Below are 21958 nucleotides of genomic sequence, written 5' to 3'. Positions count from 1 at the left end.
GAAAATGATGCCATTAAGCTAGCTAAAGATGTCCGAAACATTCACGCAGAAGGAGGGTTCGAAATACGTGGATGGCTGTCAAATTCAAAAAAGTTATTAGCTGAATTGGGAGAGCGGGACGAAACCATAAAAAACATGAACCTGAACAGTAGCCTAGCCACGGAAAAGGTACTCGGAATGTGGTGGGATACGAACAAAGATGTTTTCACGTTCAAAATCCCAAAACGGTGCAAACGGGAACTACTGCTTGGTCAAGAAGTCCCAACAAAACGCGAGGTTTTACGAGTCCTGATGTTGATTTATGACCCTCTTGGGCTGATTGCAAATTTCTTAATGTATCTCAAGGTTTTACTCCAAGAGATCTGGCGAGAGGGGACAAAATGGGATGACCCAATAAACCACCAACATTTTGCAAAATGGCAAACCTGGCTTAAAGTCCTTGAGCAAGTAGAAACAGTTTCGATACCACGGTGTTACAGGAGGACAACCACGCTATCAGCGAAAACAGAGATCCAGCTGCATGTTTTTGTCGACGCTAGCGAAAAAGGATATGCTGCCGTGGCATATTTACGTTTTGAAACAGGCCAACACATCGAATGCGCATTTGTTACCGCCAAAACTCGCGTAGCCCCATTAAAATACGTATCAATTCCACGTCTTGAGCTCCAGGCGGCCGTGATTGGCGTCAGACTCGCCAACGACAGAAAGCCACAGAATTCCTATCAAAAATCGTTTCTTTTGGTCTGATTCAAGGGACGTGATCTGCTGGCTCAGGTCGGACCACCGAAAATATAGCAGGTACGTAGGCGCGAGAGTTGGTGAAATTCTTGAAAACACCGAACTTAATGAATGGAACTGGGTTCCTACAAAGATGAATGTAGCCGACGAAGGAACAAAGTGGCAAAAGATTCCAGAATTTACAGCGTGCAGCCGATGGTTTAAAGGCCCAGAGTTTATCTGGAACAAACAAGAACAGTGGCCGCTGCAAACTTACCAGTATGAACTAACTACCACTGAAATGCTGCAATCTGTGAATGTACATAGTATACAGGAACCCCTCATGAAATTCGCAAAGTTTTCTAAATGGTGGACCGTCGTGCGTGTCTATGCATTTGTTTTACGTTTCATTCGAAACTATCTGGCAAAATCGAAGCCTCAAAATCGCACAACTGGAGTCCTTAAACAAGTTGAACTTCGAGAAGCGGAGAATCACATATATAAACTCGTTCAAAGAGAAGTGTTTCCGGAAGAGATCTATATCCTATCAAAGCCCAATCGGATGGAAGCTCGAGTTCCCAAAAGCAGTTCACTCTATGGACTTTCACCCTTCCTGGATGATAATGGGATTTTACGCATGAGTGGGAGAATTGCGGCATGTAAATTCATTCCTCCTACAACCGCTCATCCAATCGTGTTACCCAAAGAACACCCAGTAACAGTACTTATCGTAATGTCTTATCATGAGCACTATCGTCACACGAACCACGAAGCAGTCGTTAATGAGCTCAGGCAGAAGTATCAAATCCCAAAACTTCGTAGAGTATGTGAGAAACTGCGCAAAACGTGTCAATGGTGCAAAAATGTTAAGGCCCAACCGCAGCCGCCAATGATGGCAGACTTGCCACCAGCCCGACTTTCAGCGTATTCTAGGCCATTTTCGTACGTTGGCATTGATTATTTCGGCCCAATGCAGGTTGCCATTGGGAGGCGAACTGAAAAACGATGGGGCGTACTCATTACATGCTTGGTAGTTAGAGCAGTACATATAGAACTAGCTCACTCCCTTACATCTAGCTCTTGCATAATGGCAATACGAAACTTCATAGCCCGACGAGGAACTCCAATAGAGATCTTCAGTGACCGTGGCACAAATTTTATTGGTGCACATCGTGAGCTGAACGAGGCACTTCGCCAGATGAATCACAATGAAGTTATGGAAGAGTTTACTACAGCTGATACCAAATGGTCGTTCCTCCCACCAATCAGTCCTCACATGGGTGGGAGCTGGGAACGGCTAGTACAGTCGGTGAAGAAAATTCTTCAAAACATGCAGATTCCAAGGACTCCTACAGATGAAGTACTGAGAAACAGTCTGCTTGAAATTGAGAAGATCATCAACTCCCGTCCGCTCACGTACATGCCTATCGACAATGCAGAGAACGAAGCCCTGACCCCTAACCACTTTCTGCTCGGATCATCCAGCGGATCTAAACCTCTAGTCCCTTTCAACGACAGCATCGCAACGCTAAAGAACACATGGAAAACTTCACAACTCATTGCCAATTACTTCTGGAAACGATGGGTTCTCGAATATTTACCAACGATAAATCGACGAAGAAAATGGTTTCATCCAATTAAACCGATAGAAGTAGGCGATGTGGTGATCATCGTGGATCCAGACCTACCTCGGAACACGTGGCCCAAAGGACGAGTGATAAAAGTTAACGAGCGCAACGGACAAGTTCGAAGCGCAACCGTGAGAACCAGTTTCAAGGTCTACGAGCGCCCTGCTGTTAAATTGGCTATCCTGGACGTAGGCGCTACCGAGAGTAAGCAGCATACAAGTCCTGGCTTACTGGGGGGGAGTGTTACGGCATCAGCGAACGCGCCTCCGCTACCAAGAAGACCCCACCAACAACTGACGTCAATGCTGACTAAAGAGAAGCCTTCCGGTAAAGAAAAAGATAAACGAAGAAAGAAGACATACTAGTTTACAAACGGATCCTTGATTACACATGGTGGAACGTTTAGTGACATACGACAGTTAGTGTAGACGGTTTCATTTCTCCAAAACTGATTTATTTGCTTAAACTAGTGAACAACTATCTACAGGTACATTCATCTACTATAATTCTTATAATATCTAAACACAAAGCTAAAGCTATTATCACAGTTTGTCATCACAGTTTGTATCACCATTCACTATCACAGTTCGATCATAAAGTCACTATCAGAGCTTGTTACGAAAAGACCTTATACTTACGAAGCTAAAACACCAATCAGGTAACATACACAACCTATTTGATGTATCCTAAACTAAAATATGTATTTAAAATAGTACACGATACTACCGTTCAGGACTTGAACCCCGGCAACAAGACCATTATATTTACCATAGCGCAGGCACTAAACGTAAGTAAACATAAACCACATCTATTGAAATGTAAACACTGCTTCATTTATAAATATTATAATAACGCTTGGAATATTGATTGTAGGTTAAATTTAACAATCAAATAAATTGTTTAAATCTACGGAAGCCTTATATCTTGTCGCCGAATCGGCCCTTACACTGAATTTGATACCTCAAATCGATTGCACGTCACTCAAAACTATCGTGTACCAATTTTCAGCTGAATACGATATATACTAACGTCAATATTGCTAAAACAGCGATCAGTTAATATGGACGACCCCTTTGGCTGACCCCTTTCACTAAATTTGACACCTGAAATCAGTTTCTCGTCATTCAAAACATTCATGTGCAAATTTTCAACACGATCCGACGAAAAGTAACGTCAATATCGCGAAAACAATATTTGTGTTCTATGGACGACCCCCTACAGAAGGGGTCATCCGAAAATCTAAAAACATTTTTCATCCTTCCTGGTCCTAATGAGCATCCATGCCAAATTTCAGCTCTTTAGCTCTTAAGACGGCTGAGTCTATAGAGGACAAACAAACAAACAAACAAACATACAGAAATTGCTTTTTATATATATAGACTAGCTGATCCCGTACGAACTTCGTTTCGCTTTAAATCATTGGTACGTCAAAATGAGTTTAGAAAATGAATTCGAAACATTCTTTCGACAATTTTGGGGAAAAAATTCAACAGTGTTTGAAGTCGCTACTGTTACTATTACTTGAAATTCAAATCAAACGGTTGATTGGCTTTTTATTAAAATTTATGTGAGAGTGATTTCTTCTCGATCGGTTGCAAAATCTAGACATTATGGCAGAAACATGTATTATTTGATTATGTGCACGACTCTTTTGCTTGACCTTCACACTTAAATTGGTATCAATTAACTGCCTCCAACAAAATTATTGCACAAAACACTGAACTTTCAATGAAACCCTCTTTTTCTGTCCCATGGCCCGAAATTCGATAATTGAAACCAATTTTACGTTCCTCAAAACTCCCTTTTGCCATGGACGGCCTTTTTTTGACCACGATTCAAAACTTGACACCTGAAATCAATTATCTTTTCTGTTAACCTCCCATGTGTCAATTTTCATTACAATTCTATGCTCAATCAAGAGAATATCGTAAAATTCGTGAACAGATAATAACCCCTTTTGCCGACCCCTGAGTTAAGATTTAAAACCTGAAAGCAAAAGAACGTCCCTCGAAACTCCTATGCGGAAATTTTCATCTCAGTCCAATGTAGAATAACGTCAAAATCGCAAAAACATTAAAGTTGGGTATGGACGACTCCTTCAGCCGACTTCTGATCCGCAATTCGAAACTTGAAATCGATTGCTGGTCCCTCAAAACACTCATGTGCTAATTTTCATCACAATACTATCTATAATAACGCCAATATCGCAAAAACATTAATCAGTGGATATGGACGACCCCTTTGGCCGACCCCTGACCCTAAATTTAATAACTGTAATCGATTGCTCGTCTCTCAAAACACTCATGTGCAAATTTTCATCACAATCCAATGTAAAATAAAGCCAATATCGAAAAAACTTTAATCAGTGGATATGGACGACCCCTTTTGCCGACCCCTAACCCTAAATTTGATAACTGTAATCGATTGCTCGTCTCTCAAAACACTAATGTGCAAATTTTCATCACAATCCGATGTTTAATAACGCCAATATCGCCAAAACATTAATCAGTGGATATGGACGACCCCTTTGGCCGACCTTTGACTCTAAATTTGATAACTGTAATCAATTGCTCGTCCTTCAAAATACTCATGTGCTAATTTTCATTACAATCCGACGGAAAATAACGTCAATAACGTGAAAACAATATTTGTCTTGTATGGACGACCCCCTTCAGAAGGGGTCGTCCAAAAATCTAAAAACATTTTTCATCATTCCTGGTACTAATGAGCATCCATGCCAAATTTCAGATCTCTAGCTCTTAAGACGGCTGAATCTATAGAGGACAAACAAACAAACAAACAAACAAACATACAGATAATTGCTTTTTTTATATAGGGGAGAATGAGGATACTTGATCCCTGGGGATACTTGATTCCTTAGCTATATCTCGAAACTGGAATGTCTTACAAAGATCAAATGTTCTAGAAAAATGTGCCAAAATGAGCAAAATAACAATGCTTGTAGTTTAAAAAAAATTTAACAAAATAATTGTTTGAGTAATTGAACTTGTTCGAAAAATTTCACAAAATGTTACTTGAAGATCTTTTTTCATCACTTTAAAATGTTCCTTACATGGGAAAATTATGAAAAAAATATTTGTTCCAATGAACCAATCGTTCGAGTGTAAAATGAACTTCATAAAGCCATATTTTCAAAGTAATGGAAAACTTTCAACTTTGTTCAGATAAAGTTTTCTAAAATGTTGATTATGGGTACAATTGATCCCCTAGAGTTGGGTACAATTGATCCCCCTTCTAAACGGCATATTCTTCTTCTGAATTGATCTTTATGATTGCTGATTACAAAATTACGCAAGATTTATCCAAAAACTAATATTTATCAAACAATTGTCTGAAGAAAAGAGCAAAAAAAATTAGTTTTCTCTTAATTATAAAAAAAACGCCTTAAAGTATGCAATGTTATTGGCGTTGAGACAAAGTTATAGAATTGTCTTCTTATGTCTGCTATAAATTGTGAAATGTGAACAAACATGACCAAAATAGTCAATTAACATTCTATCTTGGAGTTTTGTTTGATTTTTATACAAGGATTAGGGCTTCCTGAATAAAAGATCAAGTCTCCTTCAATAGGGGATCAAGTCTCCCCTAACTTCAGAAAAATCGCAATTTTTTTTACTCCCACGAAAATGCTTCTAGTTCATCAACGGGTTCAAGTATCGTTCTAATTTTTGGAGCATAGAAACTTTAAGTTACAAGCTGGCAGAAAATGCGCTGGCAGGCGAGTTGCTAATTTTTTTCAAAAAGATATGGTGAAAATAAGAAAAGGGGATCAAGTATCCCCACTCTCCCCTATAGATTTACAACTGTAAACTTGAATAAAATCAAAGATTTTTGTTTGAAACTTAGATAAAGAAAAATCTGCAATATAAATAATGGTGAACATAAAACCAGTAAAATAAATCAAAATTTTATTTTATATTTTTGTTTTTTTCCGGTTTGTGTTCCAAACATCTCTGATTGAATATAAAATTTTAGTTTTGAATCCAGAATCAAAATTGATATTTTAATCTTGATTTTAATCTTGAAAAAGATGAAAAACACTTGAATTTCGCTTCGAAAATCGTTCTTATTAATTTTGATAAAATAAAATCAAAAAATTTAGGCGCAAAATACATAATCTTTTTGTTTCATTTTGTAAATAAAGTGCAAAACTTCGGGCAAAATCTGGCGATTCGGGACTAAATTTCTATCAACAAGTTGAAATTTTTTTGAAAAACTGTAGTAGAATTATTGACCTGGGGTAAGATTTTAAGGTGCTGAGTCGAGATTGTTACTCTTGAATAGTTTTAGTCGTTCATCAAAATTTGATTTGTAATTTGGAATTTTTCGTTGAGGAAAGAACATTTTGCTTGAAATTTTGGACCCTCATGGGGGGGTTGGATTCTGCAATTTCCATTCTTCCAAAGTGGGGAGGGCTCACGAACTTCCATAAAAACATTTTTGGTATCTAAATAACGTAACTTGCCGCATGTGGCTCCATCTGTTTGATAATAATATGAAAAAAAACTCTCCTTCCCTTCTTCGCCCTGAAAAGAACGGTGGGTCTCAATTTATTCGTATGCAAACAGCCTCTCTCATGAAAAAATGGTTGATTGATACGTGCTCGATTAATGCTTAAAAATGCCCTTTTCACATCCCACTCCCTCTACTTGAAAGAGGCAGACCCATTTTTCGATCCCAAAACCCTCATACAATATTCCGTTGGATGATAAGAATTTTCAATCTATTTTTATAAGCTCCATAAGATCTTCAATTTACCAATTTATATATAAATTCCCCACCCTCTCCCTCTACCAATGCAGGAAGAACTCACGGACTATACATTAGAAATATTTCGAATATCTGAAAAAAAGTTACATGCCATATTTGGCTCCATTTGTTTGATAAGAGTTTTCAATTTATGCCTAATAAAATATGATTAAACCCTGCCTCTTTCTTTCAAACTTCGCCCTGAAAAAGAAGGGTTTCAATTTATTCATACGCAAACAATCTATCTTATAAAATATGGTCCTATTGCTTGATATTTTCCCAATTTATGCAAAAAAAAAACTGTTACGGAAGCCTTCCTCATCTGCTGGAATAAAGTCGGGGTCTCTAAAAATAACACCCATTTTTTTCGTACCCGAAAACCCTCTCATATTAAATTTAATCCCATCGGTCGTTAAATTTTAAGCTTTACAAAAAAAATCATATGGAATCCCTTACTTTCCAACCCTCTCCACACTGCAAGGCGTAAGGATCTATGACAATCCTAGAAACATATCTCGTACTCAAATATTTTTTTTTTAAATATGTCTTAATTCGTACCAATTCATCATTACATTTATATTACATTATTACATTAAATTAGGTGTTCAGTTCAATAATGAACTGTCCAGAGCCCTATAGTTTACTAATCACTAGAATTTATTCATTCGACCTAAATTTGCTGAGCGCAATCAAGTATTTTTATGTAGGAAAACATGCTTTAATGTCAAAAATATTTGAAACTTATAACTAAAAACTAAAACTATCCTAAAATTAAACTAATTATAGAACCGTACATAAATTGAGAACTTATGCTAACAAAATTGTATTGGGCCGTCCTCCCCTCTTTCTGTTCCTACTCACTAGAAGTAGAGTGGTGTCTCAAATAATTATAGAACCATATCGAAATAATTTCATAAGACATATTTCGTCCATTTGTTAGATCAATTCTCGGGTTATGCAAAAGAATGGTATGGAAGCCCTCTTCCTCCCTTCCTATAAAGTCAATCCTATGCTCCTACTACGGGAAAGGAGTGATTTCAAATAACCATAGAAATATTTCCACCCCATGCCAAATTTGGTTCTGTTTGTTTGGTTAGTCGAGTTATGCCCATTTCCCCTTTCTATCTAAATATTAAACAGAGGGGTGAGTACTTAATATTCATAGAAATATTTCTTGTACTCAAATACCCTTTGATGCCAAATTTGGTTTTATTTGCTCCATCAATTCTCAAGTTATGCAAAAAATTCGTATGAAAGCCCCCTTTCCTCATTTATCTTTCCCCGCTGAAAGAAAGAAAGGGTCTCAATTTATTATACAATCATTTCTCGTATTCAAATACCCTCCCATATCAAATTTGATTCCATTTGCTCGATAAGCTTTCGAGTTGTATGTATGTTGGTTATCCACTAGAGTGCCCCAAATGACCCGACTTTTGAAAAAGTTATACGCTGCAGGCTAAAATTGATCCTTGGCCTAGTACAAGATCTCATGCCAAATTTGGGCCAGATCGGATCACGTTTAGGGGTCGCTCAACGAGTCTGAAGTTTGTATGGGATTTTGAGACATTTTGTTCGAGAGAAACATGAAAAACCAGTTTTTCATCAATAACTTTGGTTCCCGTCGGTCGATTTCTTTCAAAAATGGGTTTTCTTAAAGCCTAAATTATGACAAATATTTCATGCGAAGACTGCATTTCGATAAAAGTTAAGATAAAAAAGTTATAAGGCTTCAAAAATGGGCTAACTTTTTTGACGGTGGTATTCAGCACTGTTAATGAGGCGTCAATATGATCGACCGCCTCGACTCATTAACAGTGATGAATACCATCCTTAAAAAAGTTAACCCATTTTTGAAGCCTTATAACTTTCTTATCTTAACTCTAATTGAAATACAGTCTTCGGATGAAATATTTTTCATAATTTAGGCTTTAAGAAAACCCGTTTTTGAAAGAAATCGACCGACGGGAACCAAAGTTATTGATGAAAAACTGGTTTTTCATGTTTCTCCCGAACAAAATGTCTCAAAATCCCATACAAACTTCAGGCTCGTTGAGCGACCCCTAAACGTGATCCGATCTGGCCCAAATTTGGCATGAGATCTTGTACTAGGCCAAGGATCAATTTTAGCCTGCAGCGCATAACATTTCACAGGTTTTGAAATTCCCATACAAATTTGGGGCAGTCTATTATCCACCATGGGTGCACGGATTCACCGCAGTTTCTGCCTGAGTATGTGCTCACATGCATTCTTGGATTATGGAGGTCGATAAATCTCCAATGCAGCGCGTACACCATACCCGGACTCCATGGATTCGTATGAGCTGTTATGGAGTGAATGTATTGCGTGTGTTGATGCAGGTTTATTTTGGAAGAACGAGTCAATCATGTGGGCTAGTTTACTTATGGGTATTCCGGCATATGTACGTGTATGTGGTACATATGTACCTGGACATCTGGCAACTGGCAACTGATTGAACATTCTTAATAAGTACATGCAGAGAAAAGGATTTTGAAACAAACCAAAACTGACTTTGATTCAAAACATTCATTTTTGGAATCAAACTCCTGTTTTCTTTGAATCAATGAATTATAGTTTTGTTTCAAATGAATAATTTTTGAAAGAAAGAATTAATTTTTTGAATCGAATAATTTTGGACTTTGATTTTAAAGAAATTTTTTGATTCAAAAGAATTTTTTTCAATTACATATTTATTTTGAAACAAAGTAAATTTTCTTTCAACCAAAGGAAAACACAAAGGGATAATTTCTTAAAATAAAAACTTCAAACTTGGAAGATTTTTTGCATTGAGCAAGAAGTATTTAAAACGAAAAATCGATTCAAGTTTGGCTGGTCATGTGAAAATGTGGATCAGAGTTATCTTAGTTAGGAGAATTCAGGATGAAGTATGGTAAGTTTATGTCAATTAAAAAGTGAATATAAAAGATTTTCAATAAGTGCTTGCAATTTTACAGGAACGGCCGATGGATGGTTATACAAGTCCCTCAAGCGCAAGCGCAAGATGACACGCAAGATGGTCCACTAGTGGCATGGGTTCGATTCCCATCTCGGTACTGGGTACCTATTCAATGTTAATCTTAACACATTAAGGATCACGATGAAACCTATGCTGAGAAGAAATTCGGCACTTTATCAAAACGTCGCTTTTCCCTCACCTTTGTCTGGGTCTCCTCATATTGCTCGATATTAGGCAATGAGAGGGCAGATTCCCTTGCAAAGGTGGGTGCGAAATGTTGCCTTTCCCAGCGTGAAATCGTCTTCAACGAATTCTACTTCTTGGCTCGGAGAAACTCTATTGTCAACTGGCAGCATAGATGGGACGAGGATGAGTTGGTTCGGTGGCTCCACTCGATTATCTCAAGGGTAAGCCTTAAGCCCTGGTTTAATAGATTGGACCTAAGTCGAGATTTTATTCGTATATTTTCCCGCCTCATGTCCAAACATTATTTCTTGAACGCGGCACTCTTTCTTATAAATATTGCTGGTAGCAGTTTTTTGTGGCTGTGGCCAAGGTTACCACGACATCGAGCAAATGGTTTGGTCATGTGAGGCCCACCTGGCCGCTAGAGCGAATTTAATAGACTTTTTTGTTTGTTTAGTTGGTAACCACAGGTGGTAAATCCTGGTTTACGGATTGTATTCCAAGGCACGGCGAGCCACCGCGTCCCCCCAGTTTGCTACTCTGGGTCCATGGGTACAATGGGAAGACTCATGATATACTCCGTGTATACCCCCTACTCCCTAAACTCCACCTGGGGCCGCAGACCTGGTTCCTACCTCGAACTGTTTAGTACACTATGCTTCAATAGTGGGAGGTCTATTCGCGCTAATGCGCTCCAAGGCAATACTCATTAACGAGACCACTTTCAGCAAAACCTCTCATCCTTACGACTCGACGCCTGAACTCTCCTCTAACGACTTGAGAACCGACATCTCCTCGCAATGACTCGAGATTCCCACACAAACCTCTCCTCTTCGCGACTTGAGGCCTGATCTCTCCTCTAACGACTTGAGATCCGACCCCTCCTCGCATCGACTCGAGGTTTACCTCTCCTCTGCACGATTCAAGGCCCGATCTCTCCTCTAACGACTTGAAATCTGACCTCTCCTCGTAATGACTCGAGGTGACCACTTATACCCCTCCTCTTGTTGGTAAGGGGCCTGATCCCTCCTCTTACGACTCGAGACCCGACCCCTTATCATAGAGACTCGGGGTTGACCACACAAACCTCTCTGCCTGAAGGTTTGAGGCCTGACCTCTCCTCTAACGACTCGAGGACCGACCTCTTATCTTCAGGGTTTGAGGTTTGCCAACTTACCCGTCGTGTGCCTGATCGAGAGCAGCTTATCCTAGACTCGCGCCTGTCACGGCACACGCGCGGGCTTAACGCAACGACTCGGATGATTCCCGACGAAGACGTCATCCTACTCCGACTCGAATGGCTCGCCCGGCGTCGAGAGCCACTTTTTCCGTGGGTATTTCCCGAACGTGGAATAACCCTTTCCCAACGATTTCCACTGCGAAGAAGGTCAAGTCTTATCCCCGCAGCTTCTGTCGTTGAGAACCGCCCTACTCGGATACTCCCCGAAGGTGGAGCATCTTACGCACGAACGCGGCGCACCCACGGCATCCGCTACGCAGAAGGTATTGTCTTATCTTTGTAGCTTCAAACCGTGGGGTCGGACGCACTCTACTCGACAGCCCCCCGTCGATGGCGTCAGTCTACTCCGACCGTTGTCCGGTCTTCTTTATCCCCCTCGGCTGGCAACCCTAGGATTTTTGGCCCGCGGTTTTTCCTGCCCGTTGTGTGCCAGATCGAGAGCTGCTTATCCTAGACGCGCGCCTGTCACGGCACACATTCGGGACTTGGAACGCAACGACTCGGATGTTTCCCGACGCTCCTATATCCTACACCGACTCGAGAGGCTCGCCCGGCATCGAGAGCCTCTCTACCCGTGGGTATCCCCCGACAGTGGTTAACCCTCTTCCCTCGAGATCCGCTACGAGGAAGGTATAGTCTTATCCCCGTAGTTTCCCTCTTAGGAAGCGGCACTACTCGGATACCCCCCGACGTTGGGGTATCCTACACACGTTCGCGGCGCACCCCCGACCTCCTCTACGCAGAAGATGATGCCTTATCTTTGTAGCTTCGATCAAGGGATCGGACGCGCACTACTCAGATGCTCCCCGTCGATAGATTAATCCTACACCGTTCGCGGACTGCCGTTGGTTCCAGCTCCTCTGCAGGGCAGTCATGATCCGGGTGAACCCATCGCTGACCGCATGCCAAGTGTTGGAATCCGCACACATCCTCTGTACAACGTTATCTGCTGTCGTGTCGGGCCCACAGGCTAATAGACTTCTCACGGGCCAGAAGAACACCACCCTGCACCCCAGTAAGAGATGTACTAGCTGTGATAGACATTGATGATATGTTCGAAATATACCATTTTCTAAAAGCTAGTGATCTTCGTCAATATTTCTTTTCATTTTCATATTTCCCTGTCTATTTCCTGTTCTCTTCAAAAAAAAAAAGTGATAAAGAGGTGTAGACCTAAACAAACAATTGAAAACCTACAAAACGACTTTGGCTTCTTAAAGTTTCAAGGTATGAGCCGTTTCAAATGAAGAAATTACTTTATCTTAAAAATCATTGGGCCAAATTTTACAAATTCAATTTCTAGTTACGGAAAGTGGTGTGTTTTATTAAGTCGAATATAGTTGTATTATTAAATTTATAACATTTGAGTTATGCTTCTAAGTGCAGCGCCCTTGCGGGGAGAGATAAAAAAAAACTAGAGTTGGACCGCAATGAGTTAAGTTGTCCACGTTTATTCAGCCTGTAAAGCCTAATTCGGCTAAGGCGGTGTTTGTTTTTAAACAACTTTTGTTACCGTAAACCGTTTATAAATAAGCATCGTAAACTGGTTGAACTTTGATCACCGGGGTAACTTCGATCAACTTGAAATTTTTGCAGATAATCATCATTAACTAAGTCTGAAATTAAAATATCTGAAAACTTTTTTCTAAGTTTGAAAGCCTTTAAATTGAGTTTCAAATAGGCTTAATTTGGTTTGTATTTGGAGATTTTTTTTTAAATTACTTAAAATGTAGTTTTAAAATATCTGTATTTTCAAAGACTCACAAACAAACACCTTTCCTGATAAAATAATAGCATTTATAAGCAAATGGGTTGTTTTATATGAAACTTTAACTTTTTTTTATCATTGTATCGGTATAGTTTCAGAGTTTTTTCTATGGTCATTCTATGATAATTTTTATATATTAAAAAACGGCTGTAAGGAAAGCCTGTATAGAACAAATGGCTAAAAACTCTATGAAATGGCTAAGTTTGAATAAAAAAAAGAGCATAGGAACAGTGGGAGGATCTAGGGAATTGCATGAAGGTGTAATTTAATTTGTTTTGTAGGCCAAAAAATATTGAGAAATGTTTATAAGTTTTGCTCCTAAATGCATGCAGCAACATTGTCCTTCTTTTGAGTATATTTGGTTTTGAAAGAAAACGTTGAAAAATTCATTTGAGCCCAAACCAAAAATTACTGTTATTGATGTTTTGAGCGTTTTGTGCTAATTGGCATCAAAGCTATTAATTTGAAGATGTTGAGATACGTTAAAAAAAACCATAGTGATCAAAGTTACCCCGAAAAATGAAATCAGGTTTTGTAACAAACATTTAGTTATAGCCACTAATGTCGTTTGAATATTCAGCTATCAATGATCATGCTTTATACTCATAACCTCGGGAAGTATTTTAAAATTTTTAAGTGTTACAAAAATGGAACCCCTTCCAAAATATTCGAAAATAAATTAAAATAGTGATTGATGTTCCCCCAGTTTACGGTACATATATTTAAAACGAATTACTTTATGTTACCGAACCAAATAGTGCCTATTGTGCCAATGCTGGAATTCACACAGTGTAACTGTGGGATTAGCCGATCGAATGTGAGATAAAGTACATAACGTAGCTAAGCAACCACGGATATTTGCATAGGATCGATGGAAGCAACCAAGCCATGTGATCGTCAAGGTAAGACTCGCTGTTGTAGTGTATTGGGCGATTCTTCGTTTCTGGGTTAATACACAAAAGGAGTTTCTTTTGAACAGTTTTTTTATTAAGGTAAATAATAATAACTGTAACCATCGGCATTGCTCGCAATGTACCACTGGGAGTTATGATGTGATGCGGGTGGAATGTGATGAAGTGAATTGTTGTTGGCATCGGCCATAGGCAAAAACGACGAGGGTGAAATCGTGCCAACAATAGGTGCAGCAACAGGTGCTCCAGGTCCTGGGGTTTGAGCTGCTAGTGACATCGATGGCAACGTGGCGTGGTTGTTGAAAGCAGGCATGTCATAGTAATACTCCGGTGCTTGAGGGGACGGAGTTGTGGGATATTGCAACTCTCGCTGCAAATGGCGGATGTACTGAATGGCTAATCTGTAGAGAAAAAAAACGTTTTTTTCTACATCCTTTCCAAGATATGTTGTCAATTAGATACCTTAAGCACTCAATTTTGGAATATTTCTTTCCTGAAGGTTTCGAATGAGGAAGTTTAGAGCGGAGCATCTCATAAGCTCGATTCATGTCTCGCATCCTGGTTCGTTCACGATCACATGCGGTTTTTTTGTAATCTGGTTGAGAAATAAAAAAAAGTTTTTTCGTTCAATATAACTTTCTTTTCCGAATATACTTTCAAATATGGTCCAAGCTGAGGTTTGAAATGTGTGAAACAAAGTTATGCTAAAAAGTTTTGAATCTGCATTCTGTATCAGAAATTGAATTCTGGTTCTGAATTCTGAATGTGAATTCAGAATGTGAATTCTGCATCATTCTGAACACAAATTCCGAATCTGAATTCTCAATCTGAGTTCTGAATCTGAATTCTGAAATATAGTACTGAGTTCTTAGTTCCTAGTTCTGAATCTGAATTGTTGTTTTTTTGTGAGATTTTTCGGCTAGCAGTCAATTTCCAATTAATCATTTTCACAGTCGTTAGCTCGCACCCAGAATCTGAATTCTGAATCTGAATTCTGAATCTGAATTCTGAATCTGAATTCTGAATCTGAATTCTGAATCTGAATTCTGGATCTGAATTCTGAATCTGAATTCTGAATCTGAATTCTGAATCTGAATTCTGAATCTGAATTCTGAATCTGAATTCTTAATCTGAATTCTGAATCTGAATTCTGAATCTGAATTCTGAATCTGAATTCTGAATCTGAATCTGAATCTGAATCTGAAATCTGAATTCTGAATCTGAATTCTGAATCTGAATTCTGAATTCTGAATTCTGAATCTGAATTCTGAAGCTGAATTCTGGATCTGAATTCTGAATCTGAATTCTGAATCTGAATTCTGAATCTGAATTCTGAATCTGAATTCTGAATCTGAATTCTGAATCTGAATTCTGAATCTGAATTCTGAATCTGAATTCTGAATCTGAATTCTGAATCTGAATTCTGAATCTGAATTCTGAATCTGAATTCTGAATCTGAATTCTGAATCTGAATTCTGAATCTGAATTCTGAATCTGAATTCTGAATCTGAATTCTGAATCTGAATTCTGAATCTGAATTCTGAATCTGAATTCTGAATCTGAATTCTGAATTTGAATTCTGAATCTGAATTCTGAATCTGAATTCTGAATCTGAATTCTGAATCTGAATTCTGAATCTGAATTCTGAATCTGAATTCTGAATCTGAATTCTGAATCTGAATTCTGAATCTGAATTCTGAATCTGAATTCTGAATCTGAATTCTGAATCTGAATTCTGAATCTGAATTCTGAATCTGAATTCTGAATCTGAATTCTGAATCTGAATTCTGAATCTGAATTCTGAATCTGAATTCTGAATCTGAATTCTGAATCTGAATTCTGAATCTGAATTCTGAATCTGAATTCTGAATCTGAATTCTGAATCTGAATTCTGAATCTGAATTCTGAATCTGAATTCTGAATCTGAATTCTGAATCTGAATTCTGAATCTGAATTCTGAATCTGAATTCTGAATCTGAATTCTGAATCTGAATTCTGAATCTGAATTCTGAATTCTGAATCTGAATTCTGAATCTGAATCAAATAAATAAATAAAATAAATAAATAAATCTGAATTCTGAATCTGAATTCTGAATCTGAATTCTGAATCTGAATTCCGAATCTGAATTCTGAATCTGAATTCTGAATCTGAATTCTGAATCTGAATTCTGAATCTGAATTCTGAATCTGAATTCTGAATCTGAATTCTGAATCTGAATTCTGAATCTGAATTCTGAATCTGAATTCTGAATCTGAATTCTGAATCTGAATTCTGAATCTGAATTCTGAATCTGAATTCTGAATCTGAATTCTGAATCTGAATTCTGAATCTGAATTCTGAATCTGAATTCTGAATCTGAATTCTGAATCTGAATTCTGAATCTGAATTCTGAATCTGAATTCTGAATCTGAATTCTGAATCTGAATTCTGAATCTGAATTCTGAATCTGAATTCTGTATCTGAATTCTGAATCTGAATTCTGAATTCTGAATCTGAATTCTGAATCTGAATTCTGAATCTGAATTCTGAATCTGAATTCTGAATCTGAATTCTGAATCTGAATTCTGAATCTGAATTCTGAATCTGAATTCTGAATCTGAATTCTGAATCTGAATTCTGAATCTGAATTCTGAATCTGAATTCTGAATCTGAATTCTGAATCTGAATTCTGAATCTGAATTCTGAATCTGAATTCTGAATCTGAATTCTGAATCTGAATTCTGAATCTGAATTCTGAATCTGAATTCTGAATCTGAATTCTGAATCTGAATTCTGAATCTGAATTCTGAATCTGAATTCTGAATCTGAATTCTGAATCTGAATTCTGAATCTGAATTCTGAATCTGAATTCTGAATCTGAATTCTGAATCTGAATTCTGAATCTGAATTCTGAATCTGAATTCTGAATCTGAATTCTGAATCTGAATTCTGTATCTGAATTCTGAATCTGAATTCTGAATCTGAATTCTGAATCTGAATTCTGAATCCTGATTCGGAATCTTATTTTTGAGTCTAGATCCTGAATCTGATTTCAAATATTGAAGATTATTAAGCACCGTTAGTTTACTTTGTGTACCTACTAATTTTGGTTGCGTGTTTGTAAATTGAATTTGATTTGTTAAGTTCATTTTTCATTATTATAACAGGTGTTGAAAATGATCGAGAAAAGATTTTAATTGAAATAATTTTCATCCCATTACAAAAATTCTATCCATCTTCGATTATTAAATCTTAAAATGTTGTAACCTACTGAAAAGACAATAACATTCATCAATAAGGCCTTAAAACAATCAAAAAATCTTAATTCTCAATCTTATTGCTGGATATGAGTTTGAAATTTTTAGTTTATTTTTAATTTAATCATTTTCTTAATGCATTTTCAGTTTAAATAATAGTACCTTTCTCAATTTCCATGGCACGTTTTTTCCAAAGACTGGTGTCGTAGTGGCTTAAATTGGGATACTCCACATTGTTTCTCAAAGAAGGCAACATTGGGCTGGAGTTGGAACTCAAATCAACACGTGAGTTGGCTCCTGAAGAAAATGCGTAACCTCGTCCGCTTATGTATCCGTAATCTGGGTTGCCGTTCGTCGGAGGTACGTAATTAATAGTGAATAGCGCTGTCATCTCCCCTGTTCCATTCGAAGGAGAAGCACTGAGAGCAGGTTGTTCGGAATTTGGTTGAGGTGTAGCTGAAGGTGACGCAGCAGGTGGGGTTCTTTCTATGCTAGGGGTGGTCTTATTTGTTCCAGGATCAACCGAAGAAGTCGCGTAAAGGGCTCTTGTAGCAGATCTCAGAATACGTTGATCACTTTTGTCACTACTCATCACAAGCACTGAAGTTATGACACTTTTATTGCACGCTTTGGATGGATTTGAACTGGAAGGTTTTGGATGCGGCCTGCTAAGATCGCGGTCACTAGACACAGCGTTATCGACTATCGGTGGCGAATGTCCGGCACGTTTATCGTCGTCATTTCTCGAATCGATTGGAATTAAGTCAGCAATATTCATTACAGTCTCTGTACACACATGTGCAGTAAAAAAAAAAGAAAACACGTTCAGTATAAACAAATGCTCTTTATCGGGAAAAAATGTGCCAGTTTATAGGAGCGGATAGTAAAAAATTTGTGCAATGTTTTTAAAACTAAAGTCTGTTCTGTGGCAGAGTATGATTAGAAATGAGAAACAAGGTGCCAAGTCTGCTCCACGCAGCCACCGATCGGCTGCAGACGTTCTCATGTTAAACCCATCGACAGCAACGGCATACGCAGGATAGAACTGTTCATTCGGGATATAGGGTGACCGATTATAAAGAATGAGTTTGTTTCGCATCCTATGGCTTCGCTTTCATAAAATTTGTATCAATTTGGAAATATAGAGCAAAATGGAAATAGAAAAGAAGGAAAGGTTTCAGATTAGCAGCTTATTCACCACAGTGCACAAAATTTATGCTCTCTTCTGAAATCATCGATAACGGCGTCAGTCAAGTTCTAGTAAGAGACAGTGAGAAAGCCGTTAAGAAAAAGAATCGTGCTTAAGAACCTATGTTGCATTTTAACAAAACAATTTTAATGTTTATGAGAGTGAAATATTTTACCATTAAATTCTTCATGATTATCATTTATTTGATTTAGGACCTTTTACTAACTTATTGGCATTCGTTTCCTAAGTATAAAATTCTTCAGAAAAGTGTAGTATCTATGTTTCATGCATAATTACAATATTTTGAGCGAGCAGTTGCATCGAGTTGAGGAGATAAAGGCTCTTGGCGTTTTGTTGGACAGTCATATGATTTTTTAGCGTCATTATTGTGATACTCGAATGTTGATACCAAATACTGGGATTTATTATACCTTTGAGCAATGAATTCACTGCCAGCAATTCCGGTCGTGAAATAACCTGGCACACATAGTATGATGAAGTTTGGCGGTTTTAGCATAAGTGAAATGCTAGCCGGCTATACCTTGGAATTGTACCCTGTGGATGGATCTTTTCAAGGGAACTTAGATTGCGCTTAGATATCCTATCTATGTAGATATGTGCAACTTCAACTTCAATCAATAGTGCAGGGGTGTCTAGTACTAGACCAAAGTAAAATAAAGTAACGCGAGTATTACCACAATAGATCAACTAAATTATGATTGGTCTAACAACCTCGCTCGTTGCGTTCCTGCTCTTCTCATTTCCATCGGATTGGCAACGAACACCTGTTTGCAGGATAGTCATCAGGCATTCTCGCAACATGTCCCGCCCAGCGTATCCGTCCAGTGTTCACCACCTTCTGGATACTGGGTTCGCTATAGAATCGCGCGAGCTCGTGTTAAATGCTTCGCCTCCACACTCCGTTCTCCTGTACGCCGCTAAAGATGGTTCTTAACACTCGTCGCTCGAATACTCCAAGTGTGCACAGGTCCTCCTCGAGCAATTTCCACGTCTCGTGCCCGTAGAGGACAACCGGTTTAATGAGCGTTGTGTACAGGTTACACTTTGTGCGAGGACTAAGTCTTCTCGACCGCAGTTGCTTGTGGAGTCCTTAGTAGGTACGACTTCCACTGATAATTCGTCACCGGATCTCACGGCTGGTGTCATTTTCTGCGGTCACCAGTGAGCCGAATTAGACAAAGTCTTCGACTATCTCCAGCTCGTTGCCGTCGATCGTGACCTTGTTATTACTGGACAAGCGGGCCCAGCTAACATGAAATTGTAATAGAAATGATAATCCAAATTGATTATAAGAACATTTGGGGCCGTTCACATACCACGTGGACAACTAAGGGGAAGAGGGGGGGGGGGGGGGGGGGTTACGGAAATGTCCACGCTTGTCCACGGAGAGCGGATTAGGGGTTTGGGTCATGTCCACGTGGTCATACTTACTGTTTGAATCATAGTATTACCAAGCCTTTCAGTTAAAGTTTAAACAATCAAAAGCCACTTGAAAGCAAGAAATAAATATGATTTTTAAGAAATTTAAATTTTTAAAATTATTGTATATCAGGTAAAGCTATTTCTTTTTTTTAAACCAGCCATTCCAATAACAAATAGACGTAAAGTTGTGTTTTCTAACTGTCAAATGAGTTTTTGATAAAAAAAAAAAACAAATTCAAATCTGTCCACGTGGACATCCGGGAATGGGGGTGGGTTTGCCAAATGTCCACGCTTGTCCACGAAGGGGTAGGGGGGTGTCAAAAATCTAATTTTTCTGTCCACGTGGTATCTGAACGGCCCCTTTTCAATAACTATCGTAAACATGTTAGTATTGAGTGATTTTCTATCTTTCATTTACGACAAACTTTGCCCAAGAAAAGTTGAATCGGATAGCCATTTAGTCAATTCATAAATATGTATTCATAAAGTTGAGAATATGCTAATTCGACATTTACGATTTGAGTGAACTGATTTATGATAAATGAACGGTCCATCAATTGACACTCGTTCGTAAAAAGGAAATCTCACCTATAGAGCTATAGCATGAATCATATCAACTGATGAGTTGGCAAAGTGGTAAAAAATCGGACAGTCAACTTGGAGAACTGGAGTTCAAATCTCGGTCCAGGAATTTTTTGAATTTGGATTTGAATTTTTTGAATTATTTTTTCGTTTTACCCAAATTACTTAAAATCGTATATTTTGCTTTTTGTGGGGAAATCGAATCGTTGGAATCTTGTCATTGTAGATATATCGCCTCCATTTTTGTAGCTATATGCTATTTTGGAAAGTTTAATACAATCTTTTCATCTGATATATTTGTTAGAATAATTCTGTTGTTCCGTCGATAAACCTTCTTAAATGTTTGCTGCGGGGCTCGGTCGGTCTCGGATCCGCAGGCCAGCACATACTTCGTCTTGGACGTATGAATGATTAACCCAATCCTCCCTGATTCGCGTTTCAGTTTGCGATAGATCTCCTTCACCGCCGCAGGTGATCTGCCGACTATATAAATGTCGTCGGCAAAGCAGATAAGATGACTGAATCTGTTGAAAATCGTGCCCCGCTTTTTGTCGAATAACACCTTCTAGCGCTACGTTGAACATCATGCAGGATAGACGATTGCTTTGTCGAAGCCCCCTGCGTTATTCGAATGCATTCGACAATTCACCCGAAATCCGCACACAGCATAGCAGGCGCGGGGGTGGGATTCTCTTAATCAGTTTCGCGTTCATAAACGAGCGATTTAAGCGCCACCTCTTTCGAGGACCGCTCGTCGAGTTTTATTGCCCGGCGAGAAACCCAACCTCAGGGCGGGTTTTACTAAGGGTCCAAAAGCGGATGCGGAAACGATCGGGAGACCAAAGTTAAGGAGAAGTACTAGGGAAACTACACCTTCGATTCGAAGAGGTAGCTTAGACGCGAACCACGGTCTATCCGTTTGAAAAAAAAAAACACACGCTTGCGTGATCGTCACAGGAGGAACTCACATACCGTTTTTCCCCTGGGTGACCGAAGCATAAGCGAGGGAACTGTTTTCTCGATCAGTTCTTCCCGAAGCAAAAAAATAAACTACAAAAAACTAGAAACTAAAAAACGAACGGATAAACACGTGAAATCACCTTTTTCAATCAGACTTAATGTTCTGGGAAAGCATGAATTCTCTTACTATTCAACAAAATACATTATTAGCGGGTTGAAAAGTGTTGTATTGAGACGGAATTAACGAAAAGATGACAATTTTTACATTTTTGTACAATCTTAAGCTAAGTTTTTATTTTTGCATTTTACCTAGGATTTACATCATAGCTTTTTGAGGTTCCTTTTCCTGCTT

At 38.5% G+C, this 21958-nt stretch overlaps 1 protein-coding gene across 1 annotated transcript; it reads right to left on the bottom strand.

Annotated features, from left to right (window-relative positions):
* Window positions 1-14271: 14271 nt before the first annotated feature.
* LOC129739885 (uncharacterized) lies at window positions 14272-18260 on the bottom strand. Its single transcript, XM_055731427.1, has 3 exons — window positions 17595-18260; window positions 14658-14790; window positions 14272-14596 (listed from the first exon to the last, which is right to left on the bottom strand). The coding sequence occupies exons 1-3, from the start codon at window positions 18208-18210 to the stop codon at window positions 14272-14274; spliced, it is 1074 nt and encodes a 357-aa protein (XP_055587402.1). The 5' UTR covers window positions 18211-18260.
* Window positions 18261-21958: the final 3698 nt, after the last annotated feature.

This window comes from Uranotaenia lowii, chromosome 1 (genome assembly GCF_029784155.1).
Source record: "Uranotaenia lowii strain MFRU-FL chromosome 1, ASM2978415v1, whole genome shotgun sequence".
Classification (NCBI taxonomy): domain Eukaryota; kingdom Metazoa; phylum Arthropoda; class Insecta; order Diptera; family Culicidae; genus Uranotaenia; species Uranotaenia lowii.
This window is presented reverse-complemented; position numbering and strand designations above follow the sequence as displayed.